Source organism: Harmonia axyridis, chromosome 2 (assembly GCF_914767665.1).
Source record: "Harmonia axyridis chromosome 2, icHarAxyr1.1, whole genome shotgun sequence".
Classification (NCBI taxonomy): Eukaryota; Metazoa; Arthropoda; class Insecta; order Coleoptera; family Coccinellidae; genus Harmonia; species Harmonia axyridis.
Window position 1 is genome coordinate 28,439,768 of NC_059502.1, and position 20,488 is coordinate 28,460,255.

General features: G+C 33.4%; 1 protein-coding gene across 5 annotated transcripts in view; it reads right to left on the bottom strand.

The window, feature by feature from the left end:
• Positions 1–20,488, bottom strand: part of LOC123672019 (nuclear hormone receptor FTZ-F1) — a 159,534-nt gene that overhangs the window by 41,330 nt on the left and 97,716 nt on the right. For 3 of the 5 annotated variants that reach the window (XM_045605969.1, XM_045605966.1, XM_045605968.1), the window contains one exon: positions 14,479–14,802. In XM_045605969.1, coding sequence (XP_045461925.1) covers positions 14,479–14,802 — 324 coding nt within the window. Of the gene's footprint in view, positions 1–14,478; positions 15,518–20,488 lie in introns of those variants that run through there. The other 2 variants (XM_045605965.1, XM_045605967.1) reach the window with 2 other exon arrangements.

Consider the following 20,488-nt stretch of genomic DNA (forward strand, 5'->3'; position numbering starts at 1 on the left):
GAACAGAACATATCACCATGTCAAAAATATACCGTGAATAGATCATACTTTTCTATGCTTTTATGATAAATTCCCGGTACTAACTCAACTGAAAGAATATTGTATTGGTGGCTAATTTTGAGCGTCCAAGTGAAATTAATGAAAACGCCTTGAGCAACAACATTACGCTTCCAATAAAAAGAATAATTAACAATACCGTTATTCGATAATGGAACACACTGAGCATCGCTGATTAACCGAGGTGATCTGCGATTCGAAAATAAAAGTGGAAACGAGAGAGTTGAGCCTCAACAATCGTGAGAGTCTGTTGAATGTAATATTTATCTTCTCACAGATATTTCGCTTCCTCGTTCACCTTGAAAACATCATTATTTAATACCGTGTTTACTAGACAATCTACCGCGATCTGTCGAAGTGACGCAGCATTGGTGCCGATGGAGTGATGCAGCGTTTCTGCAAAATGATTCTGTTATATTATAGAAAACGCCGTCATAGAACATCGACTGGATTGAGTCAATTTCCTGGATTTGGACTTCGGTGCTGAGGATGACTTCATTAGATATATTTTTTAGTGATACATGTCATTAGAATATGATAAACATATCGAATAGGATTCTGCAGAACATGATTTGTCCTATTTTTCGAACCTCATAATGATAAAAAAATACTTTTTTCGGCAACCGTCCGGGAAGTGCTCACTTCCCGGACGCTTTTTCGCTGAGAAAGTAGCATTTCCCGGCCTAGTCCGGAAAGTACGTACTTCCCGGACTAGGCCGGAAAAGAACCATAGAATCCATAGCAACCGAGATAACGGCTGACAGTTCATATGAAATTAGTTGTCAAAAATTTGCATGTTTTTTGATCGCAATCGCAATGAAATATGGAAAACAGCAGCGATAGTGTTATTTTACATTGTACTAAAAATAGTGCTGTAATGAACTCCTATCAAATATCAACGAACATCAATTGTCAACATAATATAATTCGGAAGAAGTGAAATGATTTGCAATTTCTCTTGATTTTGGTGTTGTTGAATCAATTTCCTCAGACACAATTCACCAATTAAATGCGTAATTATAAATCATTTCAAAATAGGATATGTATCTACAATTCAAAATCCGTAATTTGTCAGTTTTCGTTGCAGTCGTACCAACGGCCAAGATACAATACAAAAGTCCCTAGGATGTATAGATAATCTGAATTTTTCATTGAATTTCGACAATATTTCACAAAACTTGACTGAAATAGAAAAAATATCGTCAAATACTCGTTGCAGAAGGCAATTCCAACATTCGTGAGTTCGAAAACTCGAATTTCGCATTCGTGTTGGAATAGGAACCCATTCTGCAACTTGTTTCAGAATATACTTTTTCTCAACGGCGCCGGCGCGCCAAAAAATTACAACTGAGAAATTCAAAGAAGACACTGATGTCAATCTTTTAAAATCAAATCTGAATATACTACAGTATCAATAAATGGCATGTGAAACATAAATAGCCTATGCTGCCTATGTATTGTTCATCCAAGTCTACTTCAAAGTAGATCTCTTGCTCTTACGCCAACCATGTGTTTCAATTATCAGAATATTTCTAAAGGCATTTTCTCAAATTGACTTCAGTAGGTACTCGCCGCTAATTCTTTTGAGGTCTTCTAGGTCTTTCTAGGGTTGGCAGAAAAGTTTCACATCTTAGACAGAAAATAGATAAATCCGTGGCAGGCGAGTTCCTACTATCAACATATAATAATAACTATTAACATGGAATCTTTGTGAATCTGAGATATTCTCGCACGTTTATTTTCTACAAGATATCGTCGGCTAAGAGTGTAAATCTGCTATGTCCATAATGAACAATTTCACAGGAGACCAAAGAAACCGTACAGTACAGTGAATGAAAATACATTCAATAGAGTTTATTGAATGTATTTTCATGAATAAACTCTCTTATTATTATTATTATTATAACACTGTACTGTACGGATTTTTTGGTCTCCTGTGAAATTGTTCATTATGGACATAGCAGATTTACACTCTTAGCCGACGATATGACAGTATGAACGGATTAGCCATATAATTATAAAAACTACATACCTACACTATCCAAATATCCAATTCGCCCAAATTAGCGTGTGTAAATTGAAATGAATATTATTTTTCGCAATTTTTTACTAATTTCCTGTTGAGGTGCTAAAGATAATTACAATTGAGTAAGTGTGTTCTACTCTTGATGTAAAGAAATGTTCTCTTATGTCATTTTTCAGGTTGTTATAGGCCTGCGGTACAATAAACTCATTTCGCCCTGCTGTATCGAAATCTTAGTAGTATTCAAACCCAATTATAATTTAATGTTTATCTAGAAATATAATAAATAACACACGTTAGACCTTTGATTTGGTTAAGAAAAATACTGTTTTCCTACTTAACCAACGAACCCTGACGTTACGAAATATAACGATAATTCGAAATGTCGCAGAGTTCAAATGAACGCGCCCAGATAAAGAATTCCATATGGAAGAGAGAAACATGTACCTAGAGAAGAGGGAGTTGAAAGGAATCATCGTTGGTACTAATAAATCATAAAACAATGAACCAAGGCAACTACACAATTCATAATGCTTCATTTTAAGTCGCCGCTTGTAATGCAATGCAGAAACCTCTACCTAAGATATGAAGAATGATCATGATTTTGTTCTACACTCACATTGTTTCATGTCCATGTATGCAGGAGTATGCAGAATGGAGGAGAGAATTACTTTTTGATTGATTCGGACCTTACTTGATGGAAATTCAGTAATTTTCACAAATATTTGTGGACAAACTAATATAAAGCAACGAAAAGTGCAAAGAAGAAATATAAAAGTTTTCTCTACACTTTTTCCAATAAATACTGCGATTTCTCAATATAGAATCAAAATGAACCTTATTAGTCAATAATGTTTTGAAACAAACCTTCAATTTCTATTGTTTTGACAGTCACAGTGATATAACCCAAAATTATTTCAGTCAGTCGAAATATGTATGAAAATTAGGTTTTTGGGGTGTATATTAACAACTTTACGTTATTTCATGAAGTGATATCAAGAAAAATGGAAAATCGAGAACCATAATTTACTAGTAACATCATACAATAAAAGTTTTTTGATGTACCTACTACCTACAACAAAAATCATCGTTTAGAATTAACATACATAATTAGAGCAATTGTAATATCATTATAAATCTTGTAAAGAAAAATTATGGATGGATTAGGATTGTATTTTGTTTGAGAGAAAATATTGAGAGGAGATTAATGGTTATTATTTATTACTCTATACCGAGCTCTATACCTATTCAAACAAAGTGGATCTATATCCAGGATGTTCCTGAATTGGTTGTACAAACGAAAATGACAGATGCCTCGGATCATTTGAAGAAAAAATCTTATAAATATGGGCCCGCTAATGATTTATTTTTTCGAGATACATGGTGTAGATGTTTGATTTTTTCAAGTTTATTTTTCCTCAGATCACCTTCCCTTCACAAGATATTCAACTTATATTTGGCATAGATATTCCAATATCAAGTTTTCATCAAGTGATGATGCTAATTTTGAGTGCAAATCTACAGGCTAACGATTCTCTAGTAATCTTCAGGAAAATCCAAATTATTTTAAAGATCCAGTTAGCAACATGTGATGAATAAATGAATTATAAATTTTGGTACTTATTCACCCAATCTGTATCGAAGATTATTAAATATTCGATGAACTAGTATAAAAAAAGTAGGACTACAAGAAACCACCTGTATCTCGAAAACAAAGCGTTTGCTGGCACATGTACATGGGACTTTTTTTTAATTATACCAGGAAAATCTCATTTTCCTTTATACCACCCTGTACTCTAAACGTCTTGCAAAAAATTTTTTAATTTTTGACATTTCAAAGTCATAAAAAATGACACATTTTTGACGTATAGAAAAATTAAATTGATGTCATTGAAACGAAAGGTCACGCTGATGGAGCTCTACACCAAATTGGATTTTCGTCTTTCGAGGATTTTGGCAGAAGTCCACTGGGCCATAACCCGCAGCAAAAATTCCATGGGACGCTTCTATATAAAGACAAAACGAGCTTCGCCCTCGAGCGTTTTACGGCACGCCACACAAACGACGAAAGTGAAAGGAGACGTAAAATGCCTACTCGAACAGTCGGATTTAATGTTTCCAATTTATTTTTAGGTGTAGCCAAGAGTTGAATTGCGAGACGTGGAACCTTTTGTTCGGGCCACGAGTTTGGAGTTCACTATGCGAAATGTCTTTGTTTCCCGTTCACGTTCGATACTTTCCTTTTAAAGTGCAAACACTACCCGTTCGAATTCTGTACAACATTAGGGCTCGTCTTTACTCTATGCTCTAACCCAACTTTCGTCGTCCATATTAGTTAATATTTCTAATATCAATAATATATTATTTATGTACAGGATGAGCCATTGTCGATGTAATACCGCTATTTTCTATCACAGTAAAGCACGGAAAGCAATAACTATAGGCAGTTACAGATAGACTTTGATAAAATGATGGAATTCTTCAAGAAATGGAGATTCAATATGAATACGACGAAAAAGGTTGTAATCTACTTTGAAAGAACAACAGTAATGAAAGAAAAAACTGAAACATCAAAATAAAAAATCAAACGATAGAATAGAAAAAGGAAGCAAAATATCTGGGAGTGAATCTAGATCAAACAGCTAGAAGAAAATAGGAAAATGACAAGGCAGTTAATTGCACGAGAAACTGTACTCGCTACTCAACCCAAAAAGTGAACTTTCCTTGGAAAACAAGCTAAAGATTATAAATATAGTGCTAATAACAAACATTACGTATACAGGAGTAACTATTGAGGAAATAGTAAACAAACAAATAAAGAAGACAAAAGAGCACGAGAATAGTAATTTAAGAAAGATAATACAAATCCCAATAACGAAGACAGATATGAGGAAATACCTCTTTCAAAGAACCAAATATGTAGAAGGAAAAAGTAACATGCAGAAGGGAGAAAACTCTCCTAAATGAACACAAAATTGGAGAATCCGTGACAGGAGTACCAACATACAGGGTTGGTCACGGTCGATGGTACCCTTGAGTTTTACGGAAAACAGAAGGACGATTTTATTGAAAATTTGGTTTCTTGAGTAGGAACCACTGCTCTATAGATCTAAAATATTTTCAGCTGTGTTGCCGCTTATATCAAAAAGTACATGTTCGTATACCTAAATTGTAAGGCTTCCTAATTGAAAGGAAGTTTTTACCTCAATAGCAATATTGAGACACATTTGTTTTAAAAATCCATGAAATGTAAATTATGATAATTTGTCATGCAGATGCGATTGTAGGTACCGTCGATTTCGATAGTCAAAAGATCATAGCTCACAAGTTCTAAGACATTTCATGTATATATTTAACAAAAGTGTCTCAATATTGCCACCGAAGAAATCAAATTTTCAATAAAATTTTTCGTTGTCCATATTAGTCTAGGGTACTATCGAACGTGGCCCACCCTGTATAATAATAAAATATAATTAAATATGTGTGAATCTGAGATCTCGCACGATTTTATGCTACAAAGTATAGCAGAACGGACTGATTTGCCACATATTTAGAGAAAAACAGTACCTGAAGAATCGCAAACAATCATAGATTAAGATCCAGCGGAATAAGTCTGCAATGCAACAATGTATCACTCGCAAAACAGCGTCGTTACTTTGTGACTCTCTCCTTTCAATTATGCGTTTCATATAAGGTACAAGCTGTTGCTTATCACCCACGCTTCCTTGTATCACCAGTTGCGCCATCTCTTCCTTTCTGTTTTCCTCATTTTTTAATGCAATTGAAATGAGGTCAGCACACGAATGAGCCTATTTTCGAAATTGTTCACTAAGCCGTGATGATTTTATTTCCTGCGTGAGTCAGTGCGAAATTAGATCGATAGAAGTCGCGTTTTGTTTTTCCGAACTGAATTGAATTGTTCACTGTAAGATGAACCTTGACAGATTGCCAGATTATATATTTTTTTCATTGTTGTAGATGAGAAAATCAATTGCATCACTTGAAACATTGAAATGTTCTTTGATATTTTTGAAAAATGAACCGCAATGTTGTAGCTGTTATTTACGTCACATTGAATACCAAATAGCGAGACGTCACAGTTCATATGGCAAACACAAGGTTATTTATTTTACTTCCAATCTTAATCTATGATGTTTACTAAATTTGATGTGAAATGATCATACTTCTCTACATCATTCGACAGTTGCAACAAAAAAGGAGAGAAAGGAAGGATATAAGTATATCTCTATATCTATACAATGATGAAACCTCAATGATAAAACTTTATTCGAGAATAGGTAAATCTAATTCAATATATAATAATTTGATGGTATGAAAAAGATCCAAATAAGCAGATAATAACATTGAAAAGGTTTTTAAGAACATGATTGTGAAATAAAAGACATATTATATCCTCCCTTGCAGCTGCACTATCCTTTCTTATTCTTATTATCTTTTTCAAGGCGGATAGATGGAACTATAAGTTTTTCAAAAAACTTTTAGGATTTTTAGAATTTATTCGTGAAAAACACTTATTAACTCGTCAACTGCAGGGATGTTTCGTTTAAAAACTGTGATGTCATCAGAAAAATCGAATAGGTTGAAGGATTTCGAGAGGATGATATGTAAAAATTTTCATGAAAAGGTACTGGATAAGCATAATGTTGATTTTTGGTTTGAAGTTAATATTTAGGGTTGAATATATATCTGTAAATAATGGAAACAATTTTCACAAAAACTTACACTATTGATACATAGCGAAGATAACAACCTTTCAACCGCAACATATATCCGTGATAAGTGATCTTTGACCCTAATTAATAAGTTAATTATCGTTTTAAGTCAGCGAAGAAGAGAGTTTCGTAAACTATTCGCAAATGATAATGTAATAATAATTAATTCAGTAATTCGGTGGCATTCTGAAGTGGGTAAATGAGCTCATTCCCAAACCAGATTTCTCGATCTGAATATAAACTACTATTTTTTCTCATTGTATTTCTTCGCTGTCTTATAAAATTAAATTTTTTGTACCTCCAAATAGACTTCATTAATTTTTTTCTGTTCTTAAAATATCTCAATTTTTTCGAGAATAATTGTAATTGTTTCGTAACTTTTTTCTATAACCGAAAAAGAAGTAAATCAATCAATTACTCGATAACCGCTAGAAAAAGGGATAAGGGAGTTATTTCATAAATAATCAAGAGGCTACGGCGCACCGAAAAAGCGAATATACAGGGTGATCCATTTAAATTATCGAAGTGTTTAGTACTTTTTTATATAAGCGGCAACAACGCAGCGATGAAAATGTTTTAGATAGAGCCATAGTATAAGGAAAGGATAGTAAGTCAACCGCCGTTTGACGGCAAGGAAATAGTCACCAGGGGTCGCTACTGTAGTTGGATTTGGATTTGGAGAAGTAACTCGATAATAGATAGCGCTGAATCATGAGCTATAGATGGCGCAGAAATAATACGATAATTCATTTAGTGGCGTGGTTGAAAAGGGGTCGCATGACATTGCCAACAATTTTTATGTTATTATTAAGTTATCACAAATACACGCCACTGGCGTAAATGCTTATTTAAGAGCAGAAAAAATATCAAAATATAGAAATCTTCTAACCACTCTATTTCAAATATTTTAGTTCTTCAAAATAACACCGATTTTTTCAGAGGGCTCCACTTTACGGACCAATTTTTGACAGTAAAATTTGAGTAAAACGTAAGTACAACTAGATGGCGCTCAACATCAACAAAATCGAAAAAAGCACTACACTGGCTCACTATCCTTTCCTTATACTATGATAGAGCTGAACGACATTTCTGGAAATATTTCATTAATTTCAATGAAATTCTAACACTAGATACACAAACTCACCACTTCGTGGTTCATTTTTGAATTTTGAACTTGTGGAAGGACCTTCAATGCTTCCTGCACTTATGTTTTAAATAACTATTCCCGCTACAATACAACCAAACAGGATGTATAACCTTTGGTTGGACCTTTGAAAATTGACATCTTATAAGAAGAACATTTCACCATACCTAATGTTTCTTATTTATCGGTCAAAAATTCAATCTATTTTGTTCAATGTAAAACATTTCATTCAAGAGAATTTCAGATAGTTCAACAATAAGTATATAATTATTCTAAACAATCTTTACGAAACTAGACTGACAGCAATCTTTGAAATCTTTCTTAGGATTGCTTATTCTAAAAAAAGCCAGATAAAAAATTAGACGGTGTCTAGGTGGGCAGGACAAGCTGAATTAAACTCAACATAATAATACACGATACGAAATTGACCTTTCAAGGTTTTTGCTGCAGATTTACCTGATACAGGTATATATCCTTATTCCATCTAGAGAAAAAATTCTCAGAAAAAAAAGAGTATTCGTGAAGAACAACAACAAATATACAAAGATTAAGTCACGGAACGATTATTACTACGGCAGGTTGTATTCTTAAGTTCTGTGATGAATTTGAATAAACTCCTGGAATAGGCTACTTCACAATACGTGAAACATTCTCCTATTTATTGACATCCTCATAGATTGTACTAGAAGGACTAGAACGAAATACATTAATATAATAAAAAAATATGGAAATACGTGAAAAACTCGAATAATTCAAACATATTTATCAGTTGATAAAAACGAATGAAATTTAGTGAACTTAGGATGACTTTCGATGAACAAGTGTGTTATTTGTATTTTTGTTCATTTGCATTAATTTTTTGACTGCAAATATAGACATTTTCTACGATAAAATATTATCGTTATTTTGAGAGTTTGAACAGTTTCCTTTTTGCTGCATGAAGATTATTATTGAACACTGAGGGTATTTAAACAACATTGAATTCTAACCAAGATTGCTATTGTAAGAATGTGATGAAAATCAAAGTAATTTTAAGAATGTGCAATATGTGCCTTAATATTACATATTTGAATAGGGTGTTAAAATATTCAGTATAAAGATTTTGCTTAAAGTGAAGAGATTATCGAAATTCTTTCTGTTCATAGCTCTATGCTGATGCGGAGTATCATATTATGTTGTTTGTTTGAAGTGCACCGATCTAATCCATCATCTGAAGCGTGCCCAGCAAATTTAACAATTTATAAAGTATCGAAAAAAGAGAAGATCATGAATTTCACCCATTGCGAATGAAATTCCATGTGCCGAAATACTAAAAATGTTATACATTTGGATACATAATACATGTTTTATGTTTCATTGGTTGTATTTATCGGTGTATCTTTAGCTTAGTGATAATATAAACATTTTTTTTTTTTTAATTTTAGAAAAAAGGTAAAGATATCTATAGAGAATAGAATTCAACATAGCGAAAGGAAAAAAGAAAATAAACATTATAATGATGTGGGTTTGATTAGCAGTTATAAAAACCAGCGAATTATTTTTGCCCCATTTTACTTTCACATTAAAGCTCTATTCAAAAATCAGGTCGTCTACTTTTTTTTATCCATGCCGGATCGTATAATAATAAATTTCGTAAAATGGCACGACAAAGGTTCGAGTCCGGACATTTATAGCGAATCAATACGTGAAGAATGTCAATATTCTAAATGCTTCCATCCTTTCCAAAACGTGGAGCGCTCGTTGCGTGTCTATGGGGCAATTTCGACACTAACAGTTCTCGATTTCTTTTGGGGGATCACGAAATAAGCGGTGCCAACATTCGTTCACTTATGCAACGAAGCCATTACCACACTCGTGGCTTACATGAATGATGACCGACAAAAACACCATTTTCGTTTCATATACAGCCAGCCCAATTAGGTGAACGTTGGCAAACGAGACCATAAAAGTTAAACCGCACACATCATTCGAATATTCGGAAATGTGTGTTTTCGTAATACTAATCCAATAAATAAAACTTTTTCTTCATGTTGAGAGTATTGCTGAAAAAGAAGTGGATTCTGTCCACTATTTTATTAACCAGATTTGAAGATGACACTTCAATTTCATATAGCCTCTGCAAGAAGGCACTTGAAAGCTGGCATATCCAATTTTTCTAACAATACAGCAGAATTATACGACTACTACCATCTGACGTCACAACATAGAAGTAGTTCTTGTAAACCAGAGTTAAAGACGATATTATGATTTTGTAAGGGCAGCAGAAAAAGACAATAATTTACAAATACAAAAATGCTCAAAAACTGTTAAAGTAAGATCAAGAAGGGACAAACAGTTGTTACATGTAAATATGTAATTGTTTTAGGCGATTTCCTATTCTTGTGATTAGTTGTTAGAACTTAGACTTGAAGCATTATTTGAATATGTTCGCTAGCGATACATTGTAAGATTTATTTTCTTCTGGTAGAAATGGAATTATTTTGATAATGAATAACATCACTCAATTAACCCCAGCTATGGCGTACAGATGGCACCACCAGTACCATATACTTTTCTGTTCTTACCAAGCTCCGAAAGATGATTGACAAAATTTTTAAACATAAAGTTTTGACCGAATCGAGATACTGAAGGCTAAGTGATGCAACATTTGTTATGATAAAACACTATTTGCTCCATCGACAACAACGGTTAAAATGTTGTATGCTGTCTTTAAATATGGCCCTAATGAAGAAGTGATTGACGAACTCGGACGAAGTTGAAGCTAATTTCGAAAGCAAAGACGAATCTTTCTACAAAAAAGGTATAAGTAAAAATTAGAATAGCATTTGAGTATATGCATCATGAAGGTGAGTATATTGACAAATAAAGTGGAATTTGAAAAAAATGTCTTTCTACTGGTTATGTCCAAAACTTGTTGGAGATGAATATTATGAAATGATTCGAAAATAATGCTTCACTGAAATTCAAACGATTTTGATTAATGTTATATTGTATCATTTCCGTCATTTCCTTTTAAGTGAGAGGAGCTCAGAAGTTTTGATGCCACTGCACAATAAAAATGCAGATTTTATTATAATTTTGTTTTGAATTGATACTATTATATCAAACAGAATCTTGAGTATGAAAATAAATAGAAGAATTGGTTGCTGCATCGTATTGGTCGTTTTATCACGTGATCAAAGTTTAGATCAATGAATTTTGGAGACAAAAAATAAACGAAAATATAAAAATCTTCTTTCCAAAACTTCAATCGTAAAATTGAAAATATTACATTGCTTCGAGGATACTAAATACAATATTTGTTACAAGTCGTATGTAGTCCGTAAAGGTTTAATTCAATTCATGAATCTGTTTTTTCAGAATGTATGGGCTCTGCATCAAATGAAGTCATTACATATTCATTATATGTAATTTTTTTGTTTTGAAAAGAGTGCAATATTTGAATGAGGTTGACAATATTTAGGAAGTGACATTTTCATTCATCCATCAGTTTTTATATCACTATTTTCAATTTCCATTCCCTTGAGATCTTAATTGATAAACAATTGATACTATCAAAACATGGACGAGTTTGGACATGTTATTTTTACTTCAAGGTCGAATATTTTTGAAGCAGTTGCAATGAATGTAAGTGAATTTCAAATACGCGTATCGATGTGTACAATCGAATGTGTTCCCCAATTTTATCAATCGTAAATAATGTTTTTATACATCGCTGGAGTATCACTTAAAATTCACTTATAAGTGATCTTCAATTTGATCTAGACGATTAAATTGTATTCCTCATTTATTCACCTTTTGGTGTTGTAACATATTTCTGTGCGTTTTCAAAACATGTTTTCCCATCGCAATAAAATAAATCCAAGAACATACCTACAAATTTACAGTGTATTGAATATAAATATTATCATCATTTCAATAAACATGATAAATCAGAAGCAATCAAAAAAATGAAAGGGTAAAAATTCAGAAAATTCTAAAATAAATTTTGATATTCCAACGTCGTTCTGTGATCTCGCTTCTCCTTTACCGAAAAAAGTAGTTATAATTCTAATAAAAAAATCTCTCTGTTTATATTAATAAATATGTAATTCCAACATCGAATAAAGGATGAATAACAAAAGATTGAAGACTAATTGGAGTAGACTGTTGTGGTAAAGTTTTGCAATCCAATAATTAAATCCCACTGAAGGATATTTTAAGTGAATGAGTTTTTTAATATTCTTTTATAGAATTATGGAAGTTACCATTCTATGTGAGGGCTGATTCAATTCTTAATTTATGCAATTAATTTCTGTGAATTTACAGTTATTTTTCAAATACAAAAGAGAAAGAAACTCATGAAATTTTTAAATGATTAAAAGTTCAATTCGTAATGAATCAAATGCAGATTCCAAACGGATATAAGTTTGCGATATCTGGATTATTTCGCTAACGAAACATTATTAGTACATTTCCCACGTTCCACTGATATACATAAATAAATCAATCCCGATAACCGTATCTTAGGAAAAAGGGACGCTCTATTTTGATATGGATGGAAATTCGAATATAGACTGTCTTGAAAGTTCTCATAATTATTTCGAAATATGCCCGTTTGAATATAAGTTGCTCTGCTGTATTTTTTGCAAATTTTCACAGGTACTAGGTGTTTAAGGTACATCAAAACATTGGTCACAATCTGATAAATTTTGATTATACACAAAATCAATAAAAATAATAATAAGAATCGATTGCTTGATAGCGTTAATTTTCATCATATGCTTCAAAATATGCGAAAAAATAACGTATGCTTGCTAACTAACTATTCCATTGTAGTGCGAAACTCCCTGGTAATAATGAATATCAATTTTTAATGATATTTTTTAAAATATGTATATACAAGAATTAGCAATCAGATCTCAAGAAGAGTTATTAATTTTTTTAGGTACCTTTAGCACCAAGCATCTGTAAATTACCTGCTGGCGAGCCTGCTGGTGATAACAATTTTATTCATTAGTTGAAATTTTAATTAGGAAAGAAACCGTTCACAAAAAATTATTTATTACAATTATCTCTTATGAATGACATGAAAAAAGTGAAGTTCATTTATGATTATGAATTATGAAATTTATTTTTACATTGAAAGCTTTGTTTCAAAATTAAAAATGTCAATTTTGGGAAATTTATTGATTCAATTTGGTGAATTTCGGGTTGTTTTTACACGTAAATCATTCAAATTGCATACATAAAAAAGTTGAGGACAGACTGTCTTAAATATAAAAATTTGTATTGGCCAATAACTACCAAAGAAAATATTCATTTCTTGAAAATTTCCAAAACCTTACTGAAATTGAATAATCTCGAAAAAAATATGTAGTGTTCACGATAAAAACAGGCAATTATAATGAAACATATTGTTTCGATTCGATTAGGATCTCCACGACCTCAACCTAATTCGCCAGACCTTCAAAAACTAGGTCAAGTAGAATTGCAATCGATTCCATTTCAATGTTTCTTTCCACGAATAGCAAACGAGCAGGATCCGGATTTCGGGAGTCTCAAGTGGGAAGAATTCTTCCAGTTTAATAAGAATAATTTTATATCTTCTATTTTTCATTATTCATTTCAACTCATTCAAAAACTAATAATTTATATTATACCCAAGGTTATTTGTTTCGAATCAAATACATATTGAAAATTGAATAATTTTTCCTTGAATTTATTTCGAAATCTTTCAGTGCGTTTCTTGATTTAAATTTAGGTTCAATCGAGGGTTCAATGTTTTTACTCTGAGATGTACTCTCTTACATTATTACGGAAGTTTTTGAAGCCAAAACTACATTTCTTTGAATTAATACAGACTGATAATTTCAGATGTGACCTCGGATGTGACTATTTCTTCTTCGACAGATTTCAATGATTTATTACCAAAACGACGTTGGAATCTACCTTGCCAAAATACAATTTTTCACTTCATTCTTATAGAAATAATTTAACAAATATGTTTACGAAAAAAGGTGTTTATGATGGTGTTTTCTGATTGATTTTACGTACGCAAATGAAAATTTTTACAAGCTGTTTTGTTGACTGGGGGGTCATCAATTGATTTCCGAATACGTTGAATACGAGTCGGTTGAATATATTTGAAAATAAAAGTTTCCGATGGATCAACATTCCAAAGTGGTATTTTGATGAACTTTTTCGCGATACTCTCGAAAGTTCCTAGGTAAATTACAAGACGTTAAACCGAGCGTTAAACTTTGAAGGATTGATACACATTTGACAATATTTTTCATAAGACTTTTTAGACACTTCTCTGGAAATATTGACGCTTCGAGACGATGACAGTAGCGATTTGATTCATTAATGATAATATGATCATAATTGTCAACTGTCAATTACATGATTCATATGCCAAATCATCGGTAATTCTCAAAATACACCGGTTCTTAACAATTTATGATGTGTCAACAAACCAAATATGAAACTGTGCCAAAAATTGCAATGTTTACGAATAGGAAAAAATAGAAGAGACTCACCTTCTAGTTTCATGCCCACATCCAAGCACTTCTGGAATCTGCAAAAGGGACACCGTTTCCTCTGTGTCTTGTCTATGTGACAACTTCTCTCCGCCACACACGTGTACACCTTCTTGTTCTGCACGGTCCTCTTGAAGAATCCTTTGCACGATTCGCACGTCAGAAGGCCGTAGTGATAACCCGACACCTTGTCCCCACACACGGGGCACAGCTCCTCGATACAGTCTTTGGTGTCGGGCAGATCTCCGGGTGTGAGGGAAGTCGACAGTCCCGTGATCTGATAACCTCCACCCCCCATCTCAATGCCTGAGATCGCACTGGCTCCTGAGGAGAACAAATATGAGGAATACGAATTGTCTATGTGATTCATGGATTGTGACATCATCATCGAGTACTGATAATGGGGTGTCATGGAGTTGTTCGACTGCTGCTGGCAGACGGAGTCATTATAAGGGGTTGGTATGTCGGTGGAGACAGGTGGCGAGCCGTAATTGGGAGGCGGCATGGGAGATGAAGATTGAGAGCAGGCGGCTGGGGAGTCTCCGGAATTCTGTTCGAAAGGAGAGGATAGCAACATGGTCGAATGGTTATCCATTTCAAGTAACATTTCACGTCTTTGCACACATAAAGTTTAGGGTCACACCTTATCACCCGGTGGAAGAGTTAAGTATAAAACAGGTATTGTTTAGTAAATAAACCCACATAAGGGTTGCGAGATCACAGCACTGTAATCCAATAAGAAAGGGTAGTTGTCGTAATCCTGTGGTGTATCACTGCGATCACTCGCGGCACGCAAGAACTGTACGGAACAGCGGGACGCACGCTTGTCGTCGGAGAAGGTACCCAACGGACTGACCGGTCTGTGACTGAGAGGGGACGGCTTCGACGATCGGAACCCCTACCGTGGCACTTGCGGCGACCACGGGGGTACAATGGAAAATGATTAGACGTCCATGTAATAAGTGAAAGTGACTAAGGACCGCTGACCTACTTTCCCGTCAAGCAGGTCTATGTTAGAGCTCTTGTGGTGTCATACGTACTCGCTTACAACACAATACGGTGGGGCGCTGCGGGACATGGTAGGGATGTCCCAGTGACCCAGTTACGGGACGCGCAGCATGTGCAACGCGCGCGCAGAGGATTCCCGCGGGTCAGGGCAGGACGGGGGATTTTTACCTGTGCCCGTGGCGGCCTTGCATAACGGGAACGGCGATGTGTGCCGCCGGCGGGATCAAGCACGTGCTAGTCTCGGAGGTGCAAGGTTAGAGGCTAGGGACGCCGACGACGTCGCGGGATCGATGACGGTCCGTTCCGTCGCCTGAAGTGGACGGCCTATAATTCGACGGAAATCTGTATACGATCGGAATAGGGTAAATGCACTGGTTATCCGACCGGCACTGGTTCTCGACCATTCCGTGATTTGAGATAAAATAATAATAAAAATATATCATGTAGTGCAAAATATTTTCGCGGTACGTGTTCTCGACCATTCTACCCTTTCAAGATAGTTTGCATAGTAGTGGTATAGGTCAAAGTTTTCGCGCTAAAAATTAGTTTATAATCGCCTATCATAGAAAAGGGTTCTTTCTCGTCCTCTCTTAGAAAAGTGCTGTGTGCTTAAATGAATTATATGTGTATATTTTGTTCCATATCAACTATAAGATATATTTTTGATTGTATTTCAATCAAGAATCAAATAAATGTATATTTTTTTGTTCAATATTCGGCGGTCGCGAACTGGTATTGGAAAATTTGTATCTTTTATTTCTCAACCAAAGTGGTCGAGAACCAATATGTTACTCCAATAATTGTTTATTTCAACCGATATATTTCTGTCGGATCATTTTCGTTTTTTTCGATACCCTGATTCATTTATATATATACTTTCTGAGTATTAGTTTGCGACCACCGAATTAACGTTGAAACACTTATTTCTACCCTTTATTTATTCGCGGTCGAGAACCAATTTGATTGTACTTAATTCTCGACCACTGGTGGTCGGTGTTTTATTTTTTATTTACTCATTAGTTTCTAAATAGATATTAAGAGCAAAATGACCAAATAATGTTGCATGAGTTGCTATTTTGAAAGATTTATAGAAAGTGGAAACTTTTGCAAAATAATTTTTTTTTACGTTCCGAGTGTTTCTTACTTGATTACCTCATCTGAAACCCATCTGAGTGATGTCGATGGTACGGTACGAAAGTAAGTACTAATCACTCATCTCGCTCCAAAGTTTTGTATACAATGTTTAAGTGGAGCGGCCACTATTATTATTGGTCGAAAACTAACACAAAAATGGTCGAGAACCGAAGGTTATTGAGATTTTCTATATGTTTTCACATTTCAAAGGTTAAATGCGGAAAGAACGTTTAAAATTATATGACAAATCATTCAAAACTCGCCAAAGAATCGATGAACACCAACACCATCAAAATTTGACAAGTTTATGTGGGAAAAAATCGTGCTCGAAATCGATGTTTCTGTTAACTGGTCGAGAACCAGTGCATTTACCCTATATGCGATCGGAATTATCGAATTTAATTGGGGTGACGACGTAGATATCGTCAATTTGAGCACTATAACTTTTCAAGTTCAGATTCATGATGATCATAATCAGAATGGTACAAATCTAAATCAAATTGGTAACTTCAAACTGGCATTCATCAAAAGCAAACAGTTTTAAATTTCAAATTGACATTAAATAAAATGCAATTCGCGAAAACAATTCAATGAATTTGGGAATTTCGTAAAAAATTATATCTTTCAGAATTTACTATTCAGCAGAAATAAATAATAACTATTTGTCATTTTTGTCAATTGGAACCATTAACGAGTTTTCAATAATTAATTGAAAAATAATATATTGATTATCCAGGGGTGACGACGTAGATATTGCTATTTTGTAGCACTATTGCTCTTTCTACTAGTTATAAGTTTTGAGTTCAAATTGGCGCTGATCATAATCAAACTGGTATTAATCAAAAGCAAACTGTCAATAATCAAAATCAAATTGGCATTTGTCAATTTCAAATTGACATTAAATAAAATGCAATTCGCGAAATCAATTCAATGAATTTGAAATTTCGTGAAAAATTATATCTTGCATAATTTTCTATTCAGCAGAAATAAATAATAACTGTTTATCAATTGGAACGATTAAAGAGTTTTTTATAATTAATCGAAAAATATTTTTTGGGTAATGTTTACATTTACATTAACAACATTACGCCAGTTACCATTTGCGCAAATCTGCCTCTTAAAATTTACAGCAAACATTTTTCTTTATATCATTAATAAAATCTTTCTGTGATCCATAAAAACTTTATTGTTACTTTTATTATTATTATGAGAGAATTTGTTTGAATAGTATTGTATATCACGTTTTTTTCAAAATCATTTACTCGCTACTGATCTCAGAGTAATAAACATAGATAAAGGGAGCATATGTAATTTTCAATAAGCAAATTTTGTTCCCAACATGAACTATCAAATTTGACATAAAGTGCACGGAAATGAAAACATATCAGTGGTATGATATTTCACTCAATTCGCGAGTTTCTCCACAAAGAATGCATTTCTTGTGTCCCATAGTGAATCAACGTTTATATTAACTCAAAATATATTGAAATAAATACCTGAGTTCAAGCGCGCCAAACGACGTGAAACAACGGATGACACTAGGAGAGCAAAGGTTGCCAAAATTTAGATTTCAGCAGGAACTTAGATATAGATAATAAAAAATATTCTTCTTATTATAAATTCGACAATTAGGAAAAATATCGGATTCCAAATATTCAAAATGGCATATTTTATAGGGAATGACTCAAATAAACACATTTCATCTAATATAATATACATTCATAATGATATAGTAAAATGTAAAATTGTGGATTTGGAGAAATATCCCAATCCGACAACGTAATCTGACCATGTTGGGGATATGTAAAAGTTGCGTATACTTCCTCTATCTATGTTTATTACTCTATGCTACTGACAAATCAACTTAAACTTGAAATTGATAAGTGCCAATTATTTTGTCGATTGTCAATATGAAGTCGACTAGTGTCTATTTGAATTCGATTAATTTCATTTTGATTATGATTAACGCCCATTCGAACTTGAAAACGTATAGTTCCCTGAACACTACGTTATTTTACTTCGTCACGAAGTCGCCTGAATGTCTACCAAAAAAAACCCTATAGAAACTTCAAATTTTAGGGCTACATTGACAGACTCCCTAGTATCCGACCACGGGATATTTCCAAACTACAGAATCGATAGAGATCAGATTTTGAATTAATCAATTTTTTGACCAAACGTGATTTTCATCGAGCTCAACAAAATTTAAAAAACCGTTGTCACATGATGATAAGGGGTTTTATGGTGTTATTTATGATAGAAAAAATCATCCTCATAGGTAAAATTAAATGTCGGGCCATAGGAAATATTCATCATGCAAGATGTCGCATCGTATGTCAACCTTTGTTAACATTTTTACAGGTGAATTTCAACAAAATATAAAAACTGGGTTGTCTTGTCATATATGGAGACCTGTTTCTATATAATATCAACAATCGTTTCTAATCGATAGAACGGGTACAAAAGAAATTATGCAGGTCAGTTTTAAATTTTGTTGAACTTGATTAAATTCTGTTTTACCCTTCTACGGCCCGACAATCGATTCTTTCAATCAGGATCGATTTTTAATGTCTTAAGAAACACAAAACAAAAATACTTCTTCAAGATTTTGGTGGAATTAATGACTTTCATCATTACCTTTAAATTTACTTTGTACCCACGATTTTATCGATAGGGAAAGATTGGTGATACAGCAAATAGAAGTTTTTATTTTAGAACCGAATAATTTAAAAATTGACATTTCAGTTTTGGGATTGCCAGTTACGGTGCACACGGTAAAAAATTTTAAGTAAAATGTAACGAGATCAACAAAATAAAAAAGTTATCACATGTTTGGAGCAGGTTTTATGGGTTATTAATGATAACAATAATTGTTTCTAGTCGATGAATTACATTGTCGGCTCGTAGGGAAGTAAAAGGGGAACTTGGAAATTTCTGAGGTGCATTTTATACAGTGCAACAAAATCTAAAATAAATGGTTGTCACATTATGCGGCCTAGTTTTATATGTTGTTGTTCATGATATAGATTATCGTTGCTGATCGATAAGGGGAGAAAAGGATATCTTTGAAAATTTTAACATGTCAACAATATCTAAAAAAAAAAACGTTACCACGTGTTGAGCTTTGATTTTTATGAGTTATATGTGAGAGCAATATTTGTTCCTGATCGTTGAAACTTGAAATACACTGTTAGGCCGCAGGGTGGGCACAAAAAAAACTCAAAGAATTTTTACTGGTGAGTTTAATCGAATTATGAAAATATATAGAACCAGATCTTAATATGTGACAATCTTTTTTTCAGAGTTCCTTGAACTCAATAAAATTAACCTGTGAAAATGTTCAAATGTTATCTTTTCTCTCCCTACGGCTGGCAATGTCATAAGGAGCAGAAAAAGTCACAATATGTGACAGCTTTTTTGAGATTTTGGTGAATTTGTTAAATTTCACCATTACCTACAAATTTTCTGAGTTACTTTCTATCCGACTTTATTTCTTATCGACCGAGAATAATTGTTGATAAAGTCAATAATAGTTTGTAATTTATCCGATAATTTCGCAGATACTAGCGAATATTTAAAACCAAATAATTTGACCAGCTTTGAGATCGCCAGTTACGGTTCACTTGGTATCGCGCTGAAACGGTTGCTGTTAATGCGTAGCTATTTTCGCTATTTTTCGGGAAAATGTAGGAAATCTCTCGGATTCAGATAGAACATAAAAAAATAAAATGACATGTTCCATTTTAGTGGAATAAATTTGATATGATGAACAGTAGTAAGGACCCCTTAAAATACTGCCCTTAAATTTAAATTAGCTCTTTTAGTTTACCAGGGACAGACAAGGTTGTACATTTTAATGCTTACATTT